The 19,416-nt window shown below is 47.3% G+C and overlaps 1 protein-coding gene across 2 annotated transcripts in view; it reads right to left on the bottom strand.

Moving 5' to 3' along the window:
* The window catches only part of FABP6 (fatty acid binding protein 6), a 42,678-nt gene that overhangs the window by 1,636 nt on the left and 21,626 nt on the right, over window positions 1-19,416 (bottom strand). The window contains exons 3-5 of one of the 2 annotated variants that reach the window (XM_008972409.3): window positions 9,112-9,190; window positions 6,480-6,655; window positions 3,849-3,938 (exon numbers count right to left, since the gene is read on the bottom strand). In XM_008972409.3, the coding sequence (XP_008970657.1) occupies window positions 3,849-3,938; window positions 6,480-6,655; window positions 9,112-9,190 (345 nt within the window). Of the gene's footprint in view, window positions 1-488; window positions 3,939-6,479; window positions 6,656-9,111; window positions 9,191-19,416 lie in introns of those variants that run through there. The other variant, XM_055112841.1, reaches the window with a different exon arrangement.

Below are 19,416 nucleotides of genomic sequence, written 5' to 3'. Positions count from 1 at the left end.
ATTTGTTCCAGGAGTCAGTGTGAAGACTCCCTGTGATGAATGGTAACCAACTGTGAGGGGTGATGTGGCTCTGGGTGTGGAACCCTGCACCTCTTTTCCTCTCCATTACCCATGTCAGGCTGTTACCCTGCATGATTCCATTTAATCCTCCCAACAGCCCTGTGAGGTTGTTCCCATTGTACAGATGAGAAAATTGAAGTTTAGAAAAGTCAAGTAATCCTTCCAAGGCCACAAGCCATGGCTGCGCCATGCAGTGTTTGTGAGCACCTGTCACATGCTCGGTGATGGGAAGATACAGTCCCTACTCTCGAGAAGCCTAAGGTTTAGTGGGAGAGGCAGGCGGGGGGGATGCTGTTCTTTGAAGGCCCACAGTGTGCGGTGCCCCAGGCTCCATGCTGTGGAGCTGTGCTGCCATTGGATGTGCACGTGTCATCAGCTGGTTCTGACACCCAGCAGAAGAAAGCAGCATTTCCATGAAAAGGGCGGGTAGCAAACAGAGAGCTGTGGGAGAGACCAGAGGAGGCAGGGAGCCACTGACTAGATAACAGGAGGGGGAATTGGCTGTTGGACAGGATCCTGAAGAATTGGATTTGGAAAAGCAAACAGGAGAAAGGGAATTCAGAGCAGAGGAACCACATGGCACAGAAGGGGAGATAGGAATGGCTCTGTCCAGCTCAGGAGCAGTAGCTGGTCCAGAGGGGCTGGGCAGAGCATACCTGTAGAATTGGGCAGTAAGGCCGTGGAAGGTCAAGCGGAGGAGTTTGGTCCTGATTCATAACAAAGGGCAGCAGTGGGAGGTGATGTGTGATTTGCATATGGGATGAATGGAAGGTGGGGGAGAGGTGGAATCAGAGGAGGCTGGGGCTTGGTGTAGGGGAGAGGTGATGAGAACATGGCAGGGGTGCTGGTGGCGGAAGGCAGGAGGGATGCTTACAAAATGCACTGTCTATTGGTGGAGAAGTGGGGAGGTGCCAGGATGATTCTGGGCCTCTAGAGATGGGAGATTTGCAATCAAGACAGCTCCTCTCGGGGTCTAGTCATGCAACTTTGTTTAAGTGTGCACGTGCCTGGGTCTATGTGCATACATGTGTGTGTTCCTGGCTGTGTCATGTGTGTGTGTGCATGATGACCCTGAACTCTGGTCACTGCCCACACCACATGGGCTCCATGATGAGGAATCTCTGGGAATTGACAAGCAGGTTCGCTCAGCTTGGGAAGATCAATTCTCTTGTCAGGCCCAAACCTGCTTCCAGTTCTCCTGCCCTATGCTCTTCCTGCACACCTCACAGGCTGGGGAGCTTTGCTTCTTCTGGGAGTTACTGACTGACGTTTCATGTAAAAATGCGTCAAAAGCCCTTTCATCAGATCCTTCAAAATGTCAGTTTTCACCCAGGAGAAGAGGGATATAGTCACTTTTGTTCTTTTTACAGTTTTTCAACACTGTATATCTATTAGTTTTTAGATTTTTTTTTTTTTTTTTTTTTTTTGAGACAGAGTTTTGCTCTTGTTGCCCAGGCTGGAGGGGGCTCATTCTTTGCTCACTGCAACCTCCGCCTCCTGGATTGAAGCGATTCTCCTGCCTCAGCCTCCTAAGTAGCTGGGATTACAGGTGTGCGCCACCACACCTGGCTAATTTTTTTTTTTTTTGTATTTTTAGTAGAGACCAGGTTTCACCATGTTGGCCGGGTTGGTCTTGAACTTCTGACCTCAGGTGATCCACTTGCCTCAGCCTCCCAAAGTGCTGGGATTAGAAGCTTGAGCCACCACACCCAGATAATTTTTAGATTCTTTAAACAAAAATGTTAAAGGGGGATAAAAAGACTCGTGGGCCTGGGCAGAAGAGGCAGGGGGCCTAGTCTAGAAGTCAGCAGATGAGATCTGCCTCTGCATGTACTAGTTGTGTGGCCACGGCCAAGTCCCTTGCTGTCTCTGAGCCTTGTAATGCTGCTCTGTAAAATAAGTATAATGGGAGGGCACGGAACCTCTTGGGCCATCTTATGGACTGCACGTGTGTCCACCCACCAAACCCACATGATAAAGGTCAAAGCCCCAGTGTGATGGTATTTGGAGATAGGACCTTTAGGGGGTAATTAAGTTATGAGAGTGGAGTCCCCATGAAGGATTAGTGCCCTCATAACAACAGACACAAGGCCTGGTGCAGTGGCTCACACCTGTAATCCCAGCACTTTGGGAGACCAGGGTGGGCAGATCACTTGAGGTCAGGAGTTCAAGACCAGCCTGACCAACATGGTGAAACCCTGTCTCTACTAAAATTACAAAAATTAGCTGGTCATGATGGCACATGCCTGTAATCCCAGCTACTTAGGAGGCTGAGGCATGAGAATCACTTGAATGGGGGAAGCGGAGGTTTCAGTGAGCTGAGATTGTGCCTCTGTACTCCAGCCTGGGCAACACAGTGAAATTCCATCTCAAAAAAAAAAAAGGGCCAGGCACAGTGGCTCACCCTTGTAATCCCAGCACTTTGGGAGGCTGACAGGGGATGGATCATGGGGTCAGGAGTTCGAGACCAGCCTGGCCAACATGGTGAAACCCTGTCTCTACTAAAAATACAAAAATTAGCCAGGTGTGATGGTGGGCACCTGTAATCCCAGCTACTTGGGGAGGCTGAGGAAGGAGAATTGCTTGAACCTGAGGGCGGAGGTTGCAGTGAGCCAAGATCGTGCCACTGAACTCCAGCCTGGACAACAGAGCAAGACTCTGTTTCAAAAAAAAAAAAAAACAGACACGAGAGAGGTGACATCTCCCTGCCATGTGAAGAAACCAGGACGGGGGCCCTCATAAGCCCCTGACCATGCTGGCACCCTGATCTTGTATTTTCCAGCTTCCAGAGCTGTGTGACATAAGTGTCTGTGGTGTAAATCATTTACACCACAGTATCTGAGAGAGGCAGTGTGCTCCTTTCCTCTTGACAGGGCTTGAGATGTGGGCACAAGAAAGCGAGAATGAGAGAGAGAGAGAGAAGGATCAAAGAAGGAGAAGCAAGGGGGTCACACAAACACTGCCTCCCTCATCATGTCTTCCCTGCTGGAGAGCTTCAGGGAGGAGGGAAGGGCCCTTTCTAGACCTACACGGGACCCCAGAGGGTCTCTGGCCCAGGTCACAGGCTCACAGTGAGGGAATGAAGTATGGAAATGCCTTCTTTTCCCTTTTAACCTCACGTTCATTTCTTTCACCTGGGGAAAACTTGGAGACCCACAGGAAAGCAACAGAAGTGAGAGGAAGGGCCTCCCAGGGCACCACCTCCAGTGTAGGAGGAGTGGGTCCACAGATGTGTGTGTTGGACCTGCCAATATTTACAGAATTTTTTAAATTAGTTGCCAATATTTAATAGTGTGGAGATTTCACATGGAAGTGCAAATTTCCAACTTCTCTTGATAAATCAGAAGATCTGGTGGAAGGGGCCTGATGTCCCTCATGGAAAAGGAATGGAGTGGTGGCTGTCCTTTGAGGAGCCCACCTGGACCACCTCCTTTATTTATATTCTGGGAAGGATCTTCTGGGCTTCCAGTCTTGTGTCCCAGAAGTGGCTGAGTGTGAGTGCTGCAGTCAGGCTACTTAGCATCAAATCCCAGCTCTGTCGTCAAAGCTGTGTGCTCCCTCACTTATCCCTGTGCCTCAGTCTCCTCCTAAAATGGAGATAAAAATCCCCACCTAACAGGGTTATTTTGAAGACCAAATGACATCATGTGCATCCAGCACTCAGCATAGAGCCTGGTACAAGGGAAGTGCTGGTAAAGCCAGCTGCCCAGAGGCCTGCTTCTGAGGGGCTGTGGCCAGGAGGCAGACAAATGTCCAATAATCATCCCAGGAACCAGCAGGACACTCACCTCCACCAGCTTGTCACCCACGATCTCTGAGGTCTGGTGATAGTTGGGGAAATTCACCACCAGCTTCCCGCCCTCCATCTGCACGGTGGCCTGGAATGGAAGCACAACATTAAGCCTGGGTTGTTGCAGGTGATTGGCAACTATCTGGGGCTGGTGGCGCGGGCAGTAAGAAGAATTTACCAAGGCCAGGCATGGTGGCTTATGCCTATAATCCCAGCACTTTGGGAGACTGAGGCAGGCGGATCACTTGAGGTCAGGAGTTCGAGACCAGCCTGGCCAACGTGGTGAAACCCCGTCTCTACTAAAAATACAAAAAGTAGCCCGGTGTGGTGGCTCATGCCTGTAATCCCAGCTACTTGGGAGGCTGAGGCACAAGAATCACTTGAACCCGGGAAGCAGAGGCTGCAGTGAGCAGAGATCGTGCCACTGTGCTCCAGCCTGGGCAACAGAGCAAGACTCTGTCTCAAAAAAAAAAAAAAAAAAAGAATTTACCAAGACAGTTGTAGGTAAAAAAAAAAAAAAAAAAAAAGTCAGATTTCTTAGAGAAAGTATGAAAATATGTTGCAAGGGTGCACTGGGCAGGACAGCAAGAGAGGAGCTGACTGCAAGGAGACAAAGTCTTGCTGGAGAGTTTATAGACTGTTGCTTATGCTGTGTGCTGAAGCGGGTTTTGTGCAGTACTGACAAAGCAAAGGTTATGGTGAGATAACTTACATTTTTCTATCAGTGGAGGTGATGATAGCTGGGCACAGGAAGATTGTGAGTTATTTGCACAGGAGGGCTATGTGTTCTGGACCATGAAGAAAGGCAGACTTACAGCTTATCTGCTCTCCTTTTTTGCTTTCCCCTGCTGCCGCCAACCTGACTCCTTTTCTATAATTAGAACTCCACATGGGTCACCAGAGGCCTAATGATAGAGGCAAATAGCTGGGGTTCAAATCCCTGGTCCCACCATGTTCTAACGGCAAGGACTTAGACACATTACTTGGTCTCCCTGAGCCTCGGTTTCTTCACTTCTTTTTTTTTTTTTTTTTGAGACGGAGCCTCGCCCTGTTGCCCAGGCTGGAGTGCAATGGTGTGATCTCGGCTCACTGTAACCTCCGCCTCCCGGGTTCAAGCGATTCTCCTGCCTCAGCCTCCCGAGAAGCTGGGATTACAAGCGCCGGCCACCACGCCCGGCCAATTTTTGTATTTTTCATAGAGAGAGGATTTCACCATATTGGCCAGTCTGGTCTTGAACTCCCAACCTCGTGATCTGCCTGCCTTGGCTTCCCAAAGCGCTGGGATTACAGGCATGAGCCACCGTGCCTGGCCAGTTTCTTCACTTCTAAAACAAAAGCAAATGACTGCATTTTTTCTTCTAGCATTCACTATGTGGCAGGCAACATGCCAGGTGCTTTCATGCACTGTCTTGTTTAATCTTCACCACAGCTCTTGGAGCCAGAGATTGTATGTAGTCTCCTTTTGCATACTAGAGATATGAGGCTCAGGGGAGTGAAATGACTTGCCCAAGGCCCTACAATTGCTGGTGGGAAATCATGGTTTCAAATCCAGCCAAGTCTCACTCCAGGGCCTAGCGTCTTTATCTCTGTGCTACACAGAGAGGCAGCATAAAAAAAGCACTTATGGCTGGGCACGTTGGCTCACACCTGTAATCCCAGCACTTTAGGAGGTCAAGATGGGTGGATCACAAGGTCAGGAGTTTGAGACCAGCCTGGTCAACATGATGAAACCCTATCTCAGCTAAAAATACAAAAATTAGCCAGATGTGGTGGTGCATGCCTGTAATCCCAGCTACTCAGGAGGCTGAGGCAGGAGAATCACTTGAACCCAGGAGGCAGAGGTTGCAGTGAGCCGAGATCATGCCACTGCACTCCAGCCTGGGTGACAGAGTGAGTCTCGAATAAAAAAAAAAAAACTTTTGCTCTTTAGTGCCCGGTGTAAAGGCCTGCCCCTGTTGTGTAACTAAGGCAAGGTTTTTTTTATTTTTATTTATTTATTTATTTTTGTGATGGACTCTCACTCTGTCGCCCAGGCTGGAGTGCAGTGGCATGATCTCAGCTCACTGCAACCTCTGCCTACTGGATTCAAGCGATTCCCCTGCCTCAGCCTCCTGAGTAGCCAGGATTACAGGCATGCACCACTATGTCCAGCTAATTTTTGTATTTTTGGTAGAGATGGGGTTTCACCATGTTGGCCAGGCTAATCTCAAAATCCTGGCCTCGAGCCATCCACCCACCTCGGCCTCCCAAAGTGCTGGGATTACAGGCATGAGCCACTGTGCCTGGCCAGCAAGCTTTTTAATCTCATGATTTAGCCTCCCCGCTCAATCTGGAGAGAGTAATTGTAGCAATTTCATAGGATTAACTGTATTAAGATGGAAAAACTATTCAGCAAGTGTCTAGCTTATAATAAGTGTCCAGCAAGTATTAGCTATTTTTCTTATTGTTTTAGTGCCCATGTTTGACCATTAAAAATCAGGAGCATTAAATTGCCAAGTAACTCAAGCTCCTAATGCTGGAGGCCAAACTGGAGAAAGAAGCCTCAGCTCGGGAGCGGGGAGGCCATGTTTGAGAAGGAGAAGTCAGATGGAGGCCTGGGGAAGGAGGGGGACAGCCAGTGGCCTCTCACCTTGAACGTCTTGCCCCCCATTGTCTGTATGTTGCTTTCCTTGCCAACAGTGAACTTGTTGGTCATGGTGTGGCCCCCGGAGTAGTGCTGGGACCAAGTGAAGTCCTGCCCATCCTGCTGCACCTCCGTGACGATCTTGAAGTTGCGGGCCTTTTCGATTACATCGCTGGAGATCCCTGGACCCGGGGACAAGCAGAGTAGCCATATAAGAGCTGCTTTTAACCCTGTGGTTTGGGAAAAGAGCTTTCCTGCCCACCCCCACCGCCCTACCCCCTTGTGCATGATAGGCTAGCCTGCAGGTTAAGAGCACAGTGCCTGAGACAGCTAATACGTGCTGTGAGCCATGTGGCTGGGGAAAGTCACTATCTCTCTGAGCTTCAGTCTATTCATCCACAATATGGAGATAATAAGGCCCATCCCAAAAGGCTGTTACAAGAATTATATTCAATGTGAGTGTGTTTGTGAAGCTCCTGGCTCATAGTGGGTGCTCATCAATAATAACCAAGCTTCTGATAGTAATATAAATATAACTGAATCTTGCCAAGCTCGCGAAGTTCTGGAATGAATGAGACTTTCAAGACCAGGTGTGGTGGTTCATGCCTGTAATCCCAGCACCTTGAGAGCCCAAGGCAGGCAGATCGTTTAAGGTCAGAAGTTTGAGACCAGCCTGGCTAACATGGTAAAACCCTGTCTCTACTAAAAATACAAAAAAATTATCTGGACATGGTGGCAGGTGCCTGTAATACCGGCTACTTGAGAGGCTGAGGCAAAAGAATCACTTAAACCCTGGAGGCAGAGGTTGCAGTGAGCTGGGATCACGCCACTGCAGTTCCGCCTGGGCTACAGAGCAGGACTCCGTCCCCTCCTCCCTGCCAAAAAAAGACTGTGTCTTCTAATACTTTTATTTTACAGATAAGGAAGTGAGCACCCAGAATGGGAAAGGGACTTCCCAGTATTTCACTGAAATTTAATGACCGAATCAGGTCTAGAACCGAAGTGGGCTCACTTCCCATCCCACAACACGAGGCTGTTATAGGTGAAGCCAAGTCATTGCTCCTTCAGGGCCACTGCCAATACATGACTCAGAGGGACTCTCGACTCCTCAAGGCCCCAAGGCACAAGGGCCCTGGTCTCAGGGTTGCTCTGAGCCAGCTGGCAGGCAAGAAGTGGCCACCAAGAGGGAGGGCACGGGTCCCCTTGAGCTGTCCTCTGAACCTTGAGAGTTACACTGCCTGAGACTTTTTAGATAGTGAGATACTGAGATTTCCACAAGATTGTCGGATCCACTGTCTCATTGGTTCCTCACAACAGACTGGTGTTACAAGTCAAGCAGTGAGAGAAGGAATGAAATCACTGGTCTCTCTGCCCACAGTGTTTGGCACAGTAAGAGGCCTGTGTTTGCTGAATGACTGTGTGAAGAAGTGACTTGTCAAACCTGGTCTCCATGCTAACCCTTTGGTTTCCTCTCCTAGGCAGGATGTGGTGACACCACTCATCACAGGGTCCTGGGTGCCAATGGCCTCTGCCACTGACTTGGGCAAGTCACGCTGAGTCCCCATTGGTAACACTGAGATAGCCTTGCATATAGCTGGTGTTCAATAAATGTTTGATGGGCTGGGCTCAGTGGCTCACGTCTGTAATCCCAGCATTTTGGGAGGCCGAGGTGGGTGGATCACCTGAGGTTAGGAGTTCAAGACCAGCCTAAGCAACAGGGTGATACCCCGTCTCTACTGAAAATACAAAAAATTAGCCAGATGTGGTGGCACATGCCTGTAGTTCCAGCTACTCGAGAGGCTGAGGTAGGAGAATTGCTGGAACCCAGGAGACGGAGGTTGCAGTGAGCTGAGATCATGCCACTACACTTCAGCCTGGGAGACAGAGCAAGACTCCATCTCAAAAATAAATGAATAAAAATAAATACATGTTTGACTAAATAAACATCAAATCTCTACTTCACCAACCAAGTCTCCACTTTACCAATTACTAGCTGTGTGACTTTGGACTAGTTAATTCCCTGGGCCTCAAGTTTTCCATCAGTAAAGTGGAAATACTAATATATTCTATGTGTGTTTTAAAGTCAAAGAGTGTCTAGGCTGGGTGCGGCAGATCACGCCTGTAATTCCAGCACTTTGGGAGGTCAAGCTGGGTGGATCACCTGAGGTCAGGAGTTCAAGACCAGCCTGGCCAACATGGTAAAACCCCATCTTTACTAAAAAAAATACAAAAAAAAAAAAAAAATTAGCCAGGCGTGGTGGTGCACACCTGTAATCCCAGCTACTCGGGAGGCTGAGGCAGGAGAATTGCTTGAACCTGGGAGCAGAAGGTTGCAGTGAGCCGAGATGGTGCCACTGCACTCCAGCCTGGGAGACAGAGTGAGACTCTGTCTCAAAAATAAAATAAATAAAATAAAATAAAATAAAATAAAATAAAGTTAAAGAGTGTCTTAGTTCTTATTATCCTCAGAGCCTGGGAGAAAGCAGTTGCTCAACAAATGTGTGAATGAATGAATGAGTGAGTGAGTGAATGAATGGATGAAATCCTGTCCCATTCTACCTTAGGGGTTTGGGTTCCTGGCCCAGAGCTGGCTGTGACAAACCAACCCCGAAGAAGGGATACCCAGGAGCTCACTCACCAAGGAGCTTCATGAACTCATCATAATTCTTCTCACTCTCCATCTCGAACTTGCCGGTGAAAGCCATGCTGCTGGGAGGCTGGAGGCCAGAGAGCAGAGGGATGAGGAGAATGGGTGGTGCTGAGGGGTCTGCTATCCCAGCTTATAAACTCTCCCAGTTGCTGAGGCTCAGCCCCTAAGTCACCCCACTTCTTCTCCCTTCTGTCCTGAAGAGGAAGCACTTGCTGTTTTATGATGTGGGCAGGACCTGGAGGGACAGAGCCCCGAGGTTATTCACCCTGGGGAAGTGCTGTGACCCCATTGCCATTGCCAGCAGGGTCAGGATGGCAACGGGTTTGAGGAGTCATCACCTCTCTGCCCATCTCTCCCTCTGTTCCCGCATGCCCTGCCCTCAACCCATGCTCTCACCATCTCTCATCACTCTTGCACCCTCTAACTCTGCAACCAAAGCACTTGAGCACTTGCTGCATGCAGGGCCAGCACTGAAGAAACACAGATGAACGAGACACACACCTTTCCCAAAAGAGCCTTTGGTTTAGTCCAGAGACAAGCACACACCTGCAGAGAGTTCTTGTGTAAGCAGGATGTGATGTGCCCCAGGAGAAAAGCAGATGGCTGACCTGGAGCATGGGGAAGGAGCAATGGTGTCCAGCACAGGGCTAGTGCATGTTTGGGGAGGAGGTGGCATTTGGCACCCGTCTTGGAGGACCAATAGGACTTGGATGTGTAGAGAAGCAGGAAGGTTGGAGGAGGCTGAGAACAAAGGGAGACGATATTCTAGGACGAGGGAACAGTGTGATGAAGATGGAAAGGGCCATGATGAAAGGAAACAATGAGTTTAGCTGGAGCAAAGCAAACTTGAAGGAGAACAGATGCTCCTAAGGGTGCAGATAATGCAACCAGAGTAAAGCAGCCACCCATGGGCCTAGGCAGCGCACCTGGAGGAGAAGGTGCCAGGTGCCTTGAAGATGCCTGTGCACCAGGCACTGGGCTGGGAGCTGGATGAGTTTTATTTTGTTCAAGCTTCAGAGCTGGAAGGGGTTAGGGGTTCAGAATCTTGACTTCCATTTCCTGCTGTGTCTCTCAGTACCACTTCACATGCAGGGACTCTATCTCTTCCGTGATCACTCCAGCCTACCTATCTTGTGAGAATGTCCTCTGCATTGGGCAAAATTGACAGTGCAAAGTATAAAACACTCTGCAAAGGCTCTCGTGATTATTATGTATTTATTTATTTTTGAGATGGAGTTTCACTCTTGTTTCCCAGGCTGGAGTGCAAAGGTGTGATCTGGGCTCACTGCAACCTCCGCCTCCCAGGTTCAAGCAATTCTCCTGCCTCAGCCTCCAGAGTAGCTGGGATTACAGGCATGCACCACCACACCCAGCTAATTTTGTATTTTTAGTAGAGATGGGGTTTCTCCACGTTGCTTAGGCTGGTCTCAAACTCCCAACCTCAAGTGATCCACCTGCCTCAGCCTCCCAAAGTGCTGGGATTACAGACGTGAGCCACCACACCCGGCCGATTATTATTATTAATTCAGGAAACCTCTGCACGTCTATTTCCTTTTCCCAGGCTTGCTCTCCATGAATCTCCTTCATTTCCATCTAAAGCTGAATTCAATACAGTTGCTGACTCCCAGACCTGGGACTAAGCGGTCTCTGAACTGATGAAAAACCAACTCTGCCACATTTTACCAGGCTTTAATCTCCAATCTTGGAATTTCTAACTCCAGCCAGGACTCTTACTTTAGTCTAACAGGCAGACAGACAGACAGACAGACAGACACACACACACACACACGTCATGGATTTTTTTAAGTTATATATATAAAAATTTCACATAATTCAGAGCAAGTAAGAGTCCTGTCAGAGGTGGCCTGTGATAGTAGTTTGGTACCTCTCCTTCTAGGCTTTTTCTTTCCTTTTCTTTTTTCCTGAGACAGGGTCTCTCTTTGTCGCCCAGGCTGGAGCGCAGTGTGTGATCTCAGCTCACTGCAGCCTTAACCTCCCAGGCTCCAGTGATCCTCCCAAATCAGCCTCCCAAACAGCTGGGACTACAAGTACATGCCACCATGCCTTTTTTTTTTTTTTTTTTTTTTTTTTTTTTTTTTTTTTGAAGTGAAGTCTCCCTCCGTTGCCCAGGCCAAAGTACAGTGGTGCAATCTTGGCTCACTGCAACCTCCGCTCCCAGGTTTAAGCGATTCTCCTGCCTCAGCCTCCCTAGTAGCTGGGACTACAGGTGCTTGCCACCACACTCAGCTAATTTTTAGTAGAGACAAGGTTTCACTGTGTTGGCCAGGCTGGTCTCAAACTCCTGAACTTGGATGATCCGCCCACCTCGGCCTCCCAAAGTGCTGAGATTAGAGGCCTGAGCCACCACACCCAGCCCTTTTAGGCTTTTAAATGCACATATTTATTTTCTGGTATAAATGAGACTATATTGCTCTGTTACCTCCTGTTTATGTAATGATATGGGCACATGTCTATATCATTACAAAAAGGTATATCATATCCTGTTCAACAGCTCCAGAGTATTCTATCATATGTATGTCTCATAACTTACTTAGCTATTGCTGGATTTTTAGGTTGTTTCCAATCTTTTCCTATTATAAATAACAGTGATAAAAATATTCTTGTTCACACCTTTCACTGTACATGTCAGATTATTTGCTAAGATTGCTTGCTAAGGATGAATTCCCAGACATGAAATTCCTGGAACAAAGGATTGTAGTATTTAAAATTTGTATATCTATTACTTTACTGCCTTTCAGAAAAGCTATAGCAGTTTACAACTCCCGCCTAGAGCATGTGAGAATTTCCCCTCGCTGATAATAATAATGATGATACAACAATGACTGATAATAATAACAATGGCAAGAATAGCTCACATTTATTGGATCTTTATTATGCATTTGGCACTCAGCTGAGTGTTTTACATGAATGATCTTATTTAATCTTCAGAACAGCTCTATGAAGTATGTACTGTTATTGCCCCCATTTCACCTAGGAGCAAACAGAGGTTCAGTGAAGTGTTACCTTGACAAAGTATACCTTGCCAAAGTCACAGAGCCCCGGTGTATAGTTTATATTTACTTTTTTTTTTTTTTTTTTTTGAGACAGTCTCGTGGGGCGATCTCGGCTCACTGCAACCTCCGCCTCCCAGGTTCAAGCAATTCTCCTGCCTCAGCCTCCTGAGTAGCTGGGATTACAGGTGCCCACCATCATGCCCGGCTAATTTTCTGTATCTTTAGTAGAGACGGGGTTTCTCCATGTTGGCCAGGCTGGTCTCGAACTCCTGACCTCGTGATCTGCCCGCCTCGGCCTCCCAAAGTGCTGGAACTACAGGCATGAGCCACAGCGCTCGGCCTATATTTACTCTTAAAATAGCTTTCAACGTCTTTTTTTCAAAAAATCCCTATAATCCCATAACCCTAATACAAGCAAACTGCTTTTATTAATTTATTTATTTATTTATTTATTTGAGACAGTTTCACTCTATCGCCCAGGCTGGAGTGCAGTGTCACATCTCAACTCACTGCACCCTCTGCCTCCCAGGTTCAAGCCATTCTCCTGCCTCAGCCTCCCAAGTAGCTGGGATTATAGGCACCTACCACCACGCCCGGCTAATTTTTCTGTTTTTAATAGAGACAGGATTTTGCCATGTTGGCCAGGCTGGTTTCGAACTCCTGACCTCAAGTGATCCACTCGCCTCGGCCTCCCAAAATGCGGGTATTACAGGTGTGAGCCACCCTGCCCGGCCTTATATTTTCTACTCTCTTCCTCCCTCTTTTGCTATTTCTCTCCTTCTCCCTCATTATTGTTTTCTTTCTTATCAACTGTAACAGATATACAATAACCACACGCCACATAAATACAATATTGTATTCTATTTTTCTTCACCCAGCATTAGTTTGTAAACACGGTCCCATGTTTCTGAAAAGCTGTCAGGTTGGGCCAGGTGCAGTGGCTCATAACTGTAATCCCAGCACTTTGGGAGGCTGAGGCAGGTGGATCACAAAATCAGGAGATCGAGACCATCCTGGCTAAACGGTGAAACCCATCTCTACTAAAAATACAAAAAAATTAGCCGGACATGGTAGCAGGTGCCTGTAATCCCAGCTACTTGGGAGGCTGAGGCAGGAGAATCGCTTGAACCCAGGAGGCAAAAGTTGCAGTGAGCTGAGATCACACCACTGCACTCCAGCCTGGGGGACAGAGCGAGACTCTGCCTCAAAAAAAAAAAAAAGGTGGGGCTGGGCCCAGTGACTCATGCCTGTAATCCCAGTACTTTGGGAGGCCAAGGTGGGAGGATCACAAGGCTAGGAGTTCGAGACCAGCCTGGCCAACATGGCAGAACCCCATCTCTAGTAAAAATACAAAAATTAGCCAGGTGTGGTGGTGGGCACCTGTAGTCCCAGCTGCTTGGGAGGCTGAGGCAGGATAATTGCTTGAACCCAGGTGGTGGACGTTGCAGTGAGCCGACATCACACCACCACACTCTAGCTCGGGCAATAGTGTGAGACTCCATCTCAAAAAAAAAAAAACTGCTATCAGGTTTGACCAGACATGGTAGTTCATACCTGTAATCCCAGCACTTTGCAAAGCCAAGGCAGGCAGATCACTTGAGGCCAGGAGTTCGAGACCAGCCTGGCCAACATGTCAAAAACCCTGTCTCTACTAACAACACAGAAAATTAGCTAGGCATGACGGCATGTGCCTGTATTTCCAGCTACTCGGGAGGCTGAGCCACAAGAATCACTTGAGCCTGGGAGGCTAAGCCTGCAGTGAGCCGAGATCATGCCACTGCACGCCAGCCTGGGGGACAGAGTAAGACTCTGTCTCAAAAAAAAAAAGAAAAAAAAGGAAAAAATTATTGTAGAGACAGTCTCACTATGTTGCCCAGGCTGGTCTCAAACTCCTGGGCTCAAGTGATCCTCCCACCTTAGCATTTCATAGTCCTGGGATTATAGGTGTGAGCCACCGCACCCAGCCTTGAGTGGCATTTTAATTTCCTCCAAAAACCTTTCCTTTGCATTCACCACTCAGCTAACTATTTGACTCAAGAGACCCAGCTTTTGGTCTATCTCATTATTCCCCCATTAAGCTTAATCATTTCTAATGTTTGATTTAAACTGAAAGATGTGCTACTCCTCCTTTCACTTGAACACCTAGAAGACATTTTCAGCTTATTAATTGGCCTAATTTCTTTTGTTGTTGAGACAGGGTCTCCCTCTGTCACCCAGGCTGGAGTGCAGTGGCACAAAAACGCCTCACTGCAGCCTCAACCTCCCAGGCTCAATCAATCCTCCACCTCAGGCTCACGAGTAGCTAGGATCACAGGCATTCACCAGCATGCCCAGCTAATTTTTTTATTTTTTAATTTTTATTTATTTATTTATTTTTGAGATGGAGTCTCGCCCTTTCGCCCAGGCCGGAGTGCAGTGGCGCTATCTCAGTTCACTGCAAGCTTCACCTCCTGGGTTCACGCCATTCTCCTGCCTCAGCCTCCCGAGTAGCTGGGACTACGGGCGCCCACCACCACGCCCAGCTAATTTTTTGTATTTTTAATAGAGACAGGGTTTCATCGTGTTAGCCAGGATGATCTCGATCTTTTGACCTCGTGATCTGCCCGCCTCGGCCTCCCAAAGTGCTGGGATTATAGGCGCGAGCCACTGCGCCCGGCCAATTTTTTTTTTTTTTTGTAGAGATGGGATCTCACTTTGTTGCCTAGGCTGGTCTCAAACTCCTGGGCTCATGCGATCCTCCCACCTTGGCCTCCCAAAGTGCTGGGATTACAGGCATAAAGCATCGTGCCCAGCCTAATTGGCCTAATTTCGATATTGTGTCTCAGGGAATAAGAAGGCCTGAGGAGGGAAAGAGAGATGGGGAATGGGTGGAAGTTCACTATTTTGGCAGGGCACAGCAGCTCACACCTGTAATCCCAGCACTATAGGAGGCCGAGGCGGAAAGATCGCTTGGGCCCAGGAGTTCCAGACCAGCCTGGCAATATAGTGAGACAAAAAATCATCTCTATAAAAAAATGTTTAAATTAGCCAAGTGTGGTGGCGTGTGCCTGTAGTCCCAGCTACTTGAGAGGCTGAGACGGAAGGATTGCTTGAGCCCAGGAGGCAGAGGCTGCATGAGTCAAGATTGTGCCACTGCACTCCAGCCTAGGCAACAGAGCGAGAATTTGTCAAAAAAAAGGAAGAAGTAAGAAAGGAAAGAAGGAAGGAAGGAGAGAGGGAGGGAGGGAGGAAAGGAAGGAAGGAAGGAAGGGCAAAAATTCACTCTTACATGAGTGGAATTTATGGTACCCCAAAACAATTACAATGGTAACATCAAAGATTGCTGATCACCAGAACACATATAAAAATAATAACAAAGCTTGAATACTGTGAGAATTACCAAAATGTGGCCCAGAGACAAAGTGAAAAATGGTGCTGACAGATTTGTTCCACATGGGGTTGCCACAAACATTTGATGTGTGAAAAACACAGTTTCTCAGGGACACTGAGGCTGGAAGGTCACCCGAGCCCAGAGTTCAAGACTGAAATAAGCTATGATCATGCCACTGCACTCCATCCTGGGCAACAGAGCCAGATCCCATCTCTAAAAAAACTAAAAAATAAAAATAAAATACGGTATCTATGAACTACAGTCAAGTGAAGTGCAATAAAACAAGGTATGCCTATATTTCCTTGAGCTAAAGCCCCAGGATGGGACTACAAACTTAAGGGGTCTGGAACATTCTTACAACTCATACAATGTTTTGTCAAATTGGGACTGAATTACTTTACACCCAGCTTAACTGGGACTCTGAGTTTCAAACATCTTTGGTACTTTCCTGCCCCTCAACATAACAAATTGGGCCATCTAGAGAATTTTTCTTTTCTTTTTAACAACTTTTATAATAAAAAGGGGGTTTATTTTCTGATTATAAAAGTAACATATCTTCATAGTAGAAAATCTGTGGCCGGGCGTGGTGGCTCACGCCTGTAATCCCAACACTTTGGGAGGCTGAGGTGGGTGGATCACCTGAGGTCAAGAGTTTGAGACCAGCCTGGCCAACATGGCGGAACCCCATCTCTAGTAAAAATACAAAAATTAGCTGGGTGTGGTGGTGGGCACCTGTAGTCCCAGCTGCTTGGGAGGCTGAGGCAGGTGAATCACTTGAACCTGGGAGGCGGAGGTTGCAGTGAGCTGAGATGGTACCACTGCACTCCAGCCTGGGCAACAGAGCAAGACTCCATCTCAAAAGAAAAGAAAGAGAAGAAGAGAAAAGAAAATGTAGGAAGAGACCAGCCGGGGCAATATAGAGACCTCATCTCTACTAAAAATTTAAAAATTAGCAGGTGTAGTGGCATGTGCCTATGGTACCAGCTACTTTGGAGGCAGAGGCAAGAGGATCACTTACACCTGGGAGACTGAGGCTTCAGTGAGCTATGATTGCAACACTGCATTCAGCCTGGGTGACAGAGCAAGACCCTGTCTTAAAAAAAAAAAAAGAAAGAAAAGAAAAGAAAAAGAAAATTTGGAAAGAACAAAACACAAATAAATTTGAAGCTACCTATAATCCTTCCAAACAATCTTATTTTTCAATTGTAAAATTAATGCATACTCATTGTTTAAAAAGACAAAAGCTTAAGACTTTGTAAAGGTTAAAACCGCAGATCCCACTACATCTCATTTTCCAGAGCCAGCTGCTGTTAAATTCAGTAGATAAACTTCTAGATGTTTTCCACATGCACACAAACATATTTGTGCATATCCTTTTTTCCTACTGTTTTTAACCAAAATGAAATTCGGAGACACTGTTTTGTCTTGCTCTTTTTCACATAGCTATATACAGAGATATACATCATGGACATAAATGAGTCTTATTTCTTCATGGAAACTGAAAAAAAAAAACTCCATCCATTATTCAAAGGGACTTGCCAAATGGACAAATCCACTAATAGAGTATGTTTTGTCGCCATGCTCTAGGCATGAGAAACAATGAAAAATTCACCATCTCCCTGAAAACCTTGGGGGAAATAATTTTACCACAGTAATGGAGATGCAAGTCAGCCAGAAGTTGACAGCCAGTGAGTGAGCTGGAAAGGTTTAGGGGGTGGGGCACAGTCTCCTGGAGTCTTCTGGGGTCTCTCGTCTTGGAGGAAGTTTGTACCTTGTAAAACCCCTCCTTCCTGCCTTGGCCTGCCTGGAATGACTGCTCACCTTTCATCAGTCTTTCTGAATTCTAATTGTCCTCCTACCCCCGCCTCCTCCAATCAGGCTTTTTTGATTAGTCCAACCTGTAGAGATTGTCCCTTGCAAAAATCCCCAGAGCCTGCACCTTCTCTTTGTAATGACTCAGTGAGGGAACCTGGGCTTTAGAGTCACTCAGCCTTCTCATGTCTTAGCTCTGAGACTTCAGACACACCATTGATTCATTCAACAAACATCACCTGAGCATCTCTAGTTCACTGGGTTCTGGAAATACCAAGTACCTGTCCTCAAGTCTCAAGTCTTTTTTTTTTTTTTTTTGAGACAAAGTCTCACTCTGTCACCCAGGCTGGAATGCAGTGGTACAATCTCGGCTCACTGCAACCTCCGCCTCCAGGGTTCAAGCAACTCTCCTGCCTTAGCCTCCCAAGTAGCTGGGATTACAGGCCCCCATAGACCGCACCCGGCTAATTTTTGTATTTTTAGTAGAGACGGGGTTTCACCGTGTTGGCCAGGCTGGTCTTGAATTCCTGATCTCAAATGATCCACCCACCTCAGCCTCCCAAACTGCTGGAATTACAGGCGTGAGCCACGGCGCCCGATCTGTCCTCAAATCTTGTAGGAGACACAGTCCCATAAACAGGCAATTACAACATGATGTGATCAAAGAAATAAAGACTGTAACATAAGGATATTTTTGGAACACAGAAATATTACCCGACCACTTCCTGAGTATGAGGGAAGGCTGATATGAGAAGAATTAACAAATAAGGCAAAGCCTTACTTATTTATTAATAATAATAATAATTATTATTATTATTATTAGGCAGGGTCTCACTCTGTCACCCAGGCTGGAGTGCAGTGGCACAATCAGCCTCAGCCTCACAGGCTCAAGAGTTCTTCCTGCCTCAGCCTCCCAAGTGGCAGGGACCTCAGGCATGCTCCACCATGCACGGCTAATTTTTTAACTTTTAGTAGAGACGAGGCCTCACTTGTTGCCCAGGCTTGTCACAAACTCCTGGACTCAGGCGATCCTTCTGCCTTGGCCTCCCAAAGTCCTGGGATTACAGGTGTGAGCCATCACCTGGCCTCATTCATTATTATATGGGGAAAAAAATACCGATCTTCCAGAGTTTTAATGAGATTAAATGAAAGTACATAGCAAAAGTGCTTAGTACAGGATCTAGCATTTCACAGGTGATTGTTGAAAGATATCTACTGTTATTCTCACTCACTGGCAATTTGTCCAGCCTAGCTGCCTGTTTTGAACTACTGTTTATATATTGCAGCATTAATTTAACCCTTCACAAAGTGAGTCTTTTATCTCCCAACTACATTGTGATCCCTTCCAGGCCTCAAGCTGCATTTCATTTTTCCTTCTGTATGTATTCCTGGTGGGTACTGGGATAGTGTTGATTTCACTTTATTTGTTCAGATCTATGTGGAATAGGCTGTAAGGCTGTGTTCATACACTACTGGGGATGTAGGAAGGGAGGGCTTGTGAAAAATAGAAATCCCTGTGACCTGACCCCCCAAAATTCTGGTTTGGTAGGTCTGGGGTGGGGCCCTAGAATCTGCATTTTGACAAACTCCCCAGTGATTGTACTGCTCAGCAGCCTTGAGAAGCTCTAGGCCAGGGGATGTGGGCAAGAAGGACCAAGTGGCTTCTCCAGGCCCCCGCTTAACTCCCTTTCCCATTGATTTCCTTCTGCACGGTCAGAGCTGTTTTTTCCTTAGTTGCTACTCTTCCAAGGTCAGTGTCCAAGGCAGGATGGGAGTGGTGGGGCTATGGGAAAGGATGACATTGGCACTCAGCTGACTGACTCAGCCATGCTCCCACCCCTTCCCTAGAGTCTAAGTGTACATCTGACCCTCCACCTTCCATCCACCCATGCCCGCCTCTTCCCCTCTTCTCCTGGGTTTACCTATTTGTTTAGACCCTCATTGAGAACCTCCCCGGAGGGGTGAATGAACTCAAACTGCCTCCATATCACAGTGAAGTTTTATGAGGCAATAGAACCAATAGAACAACTATACCCCAATAGAGATAAAGAAGAGCCCAAGGCTAATTCCCCTGGGCCACCCCAGCTTTCCACCTGA

This window comes from Pan paniscus, chromosome 4 (genome assembly GCF_029289425.2).
Source record: "Pan paniscus chromosome 4, NHGRI_mPanPan1-v2.0_pri, whole genome shotgun sequence".
In the NCBI taxonomy this organism is placed as follows: Eukaryota; Metazoa; Chordata; class Mammalia; order Primates; family Hominidae; genus Pan; species Pan paniscus.
The sequence above is the reverse complement of the archived record's forward strand: the minus strand, read 5'-3'. Positions and strand labels throughout refer to the sequence as shown.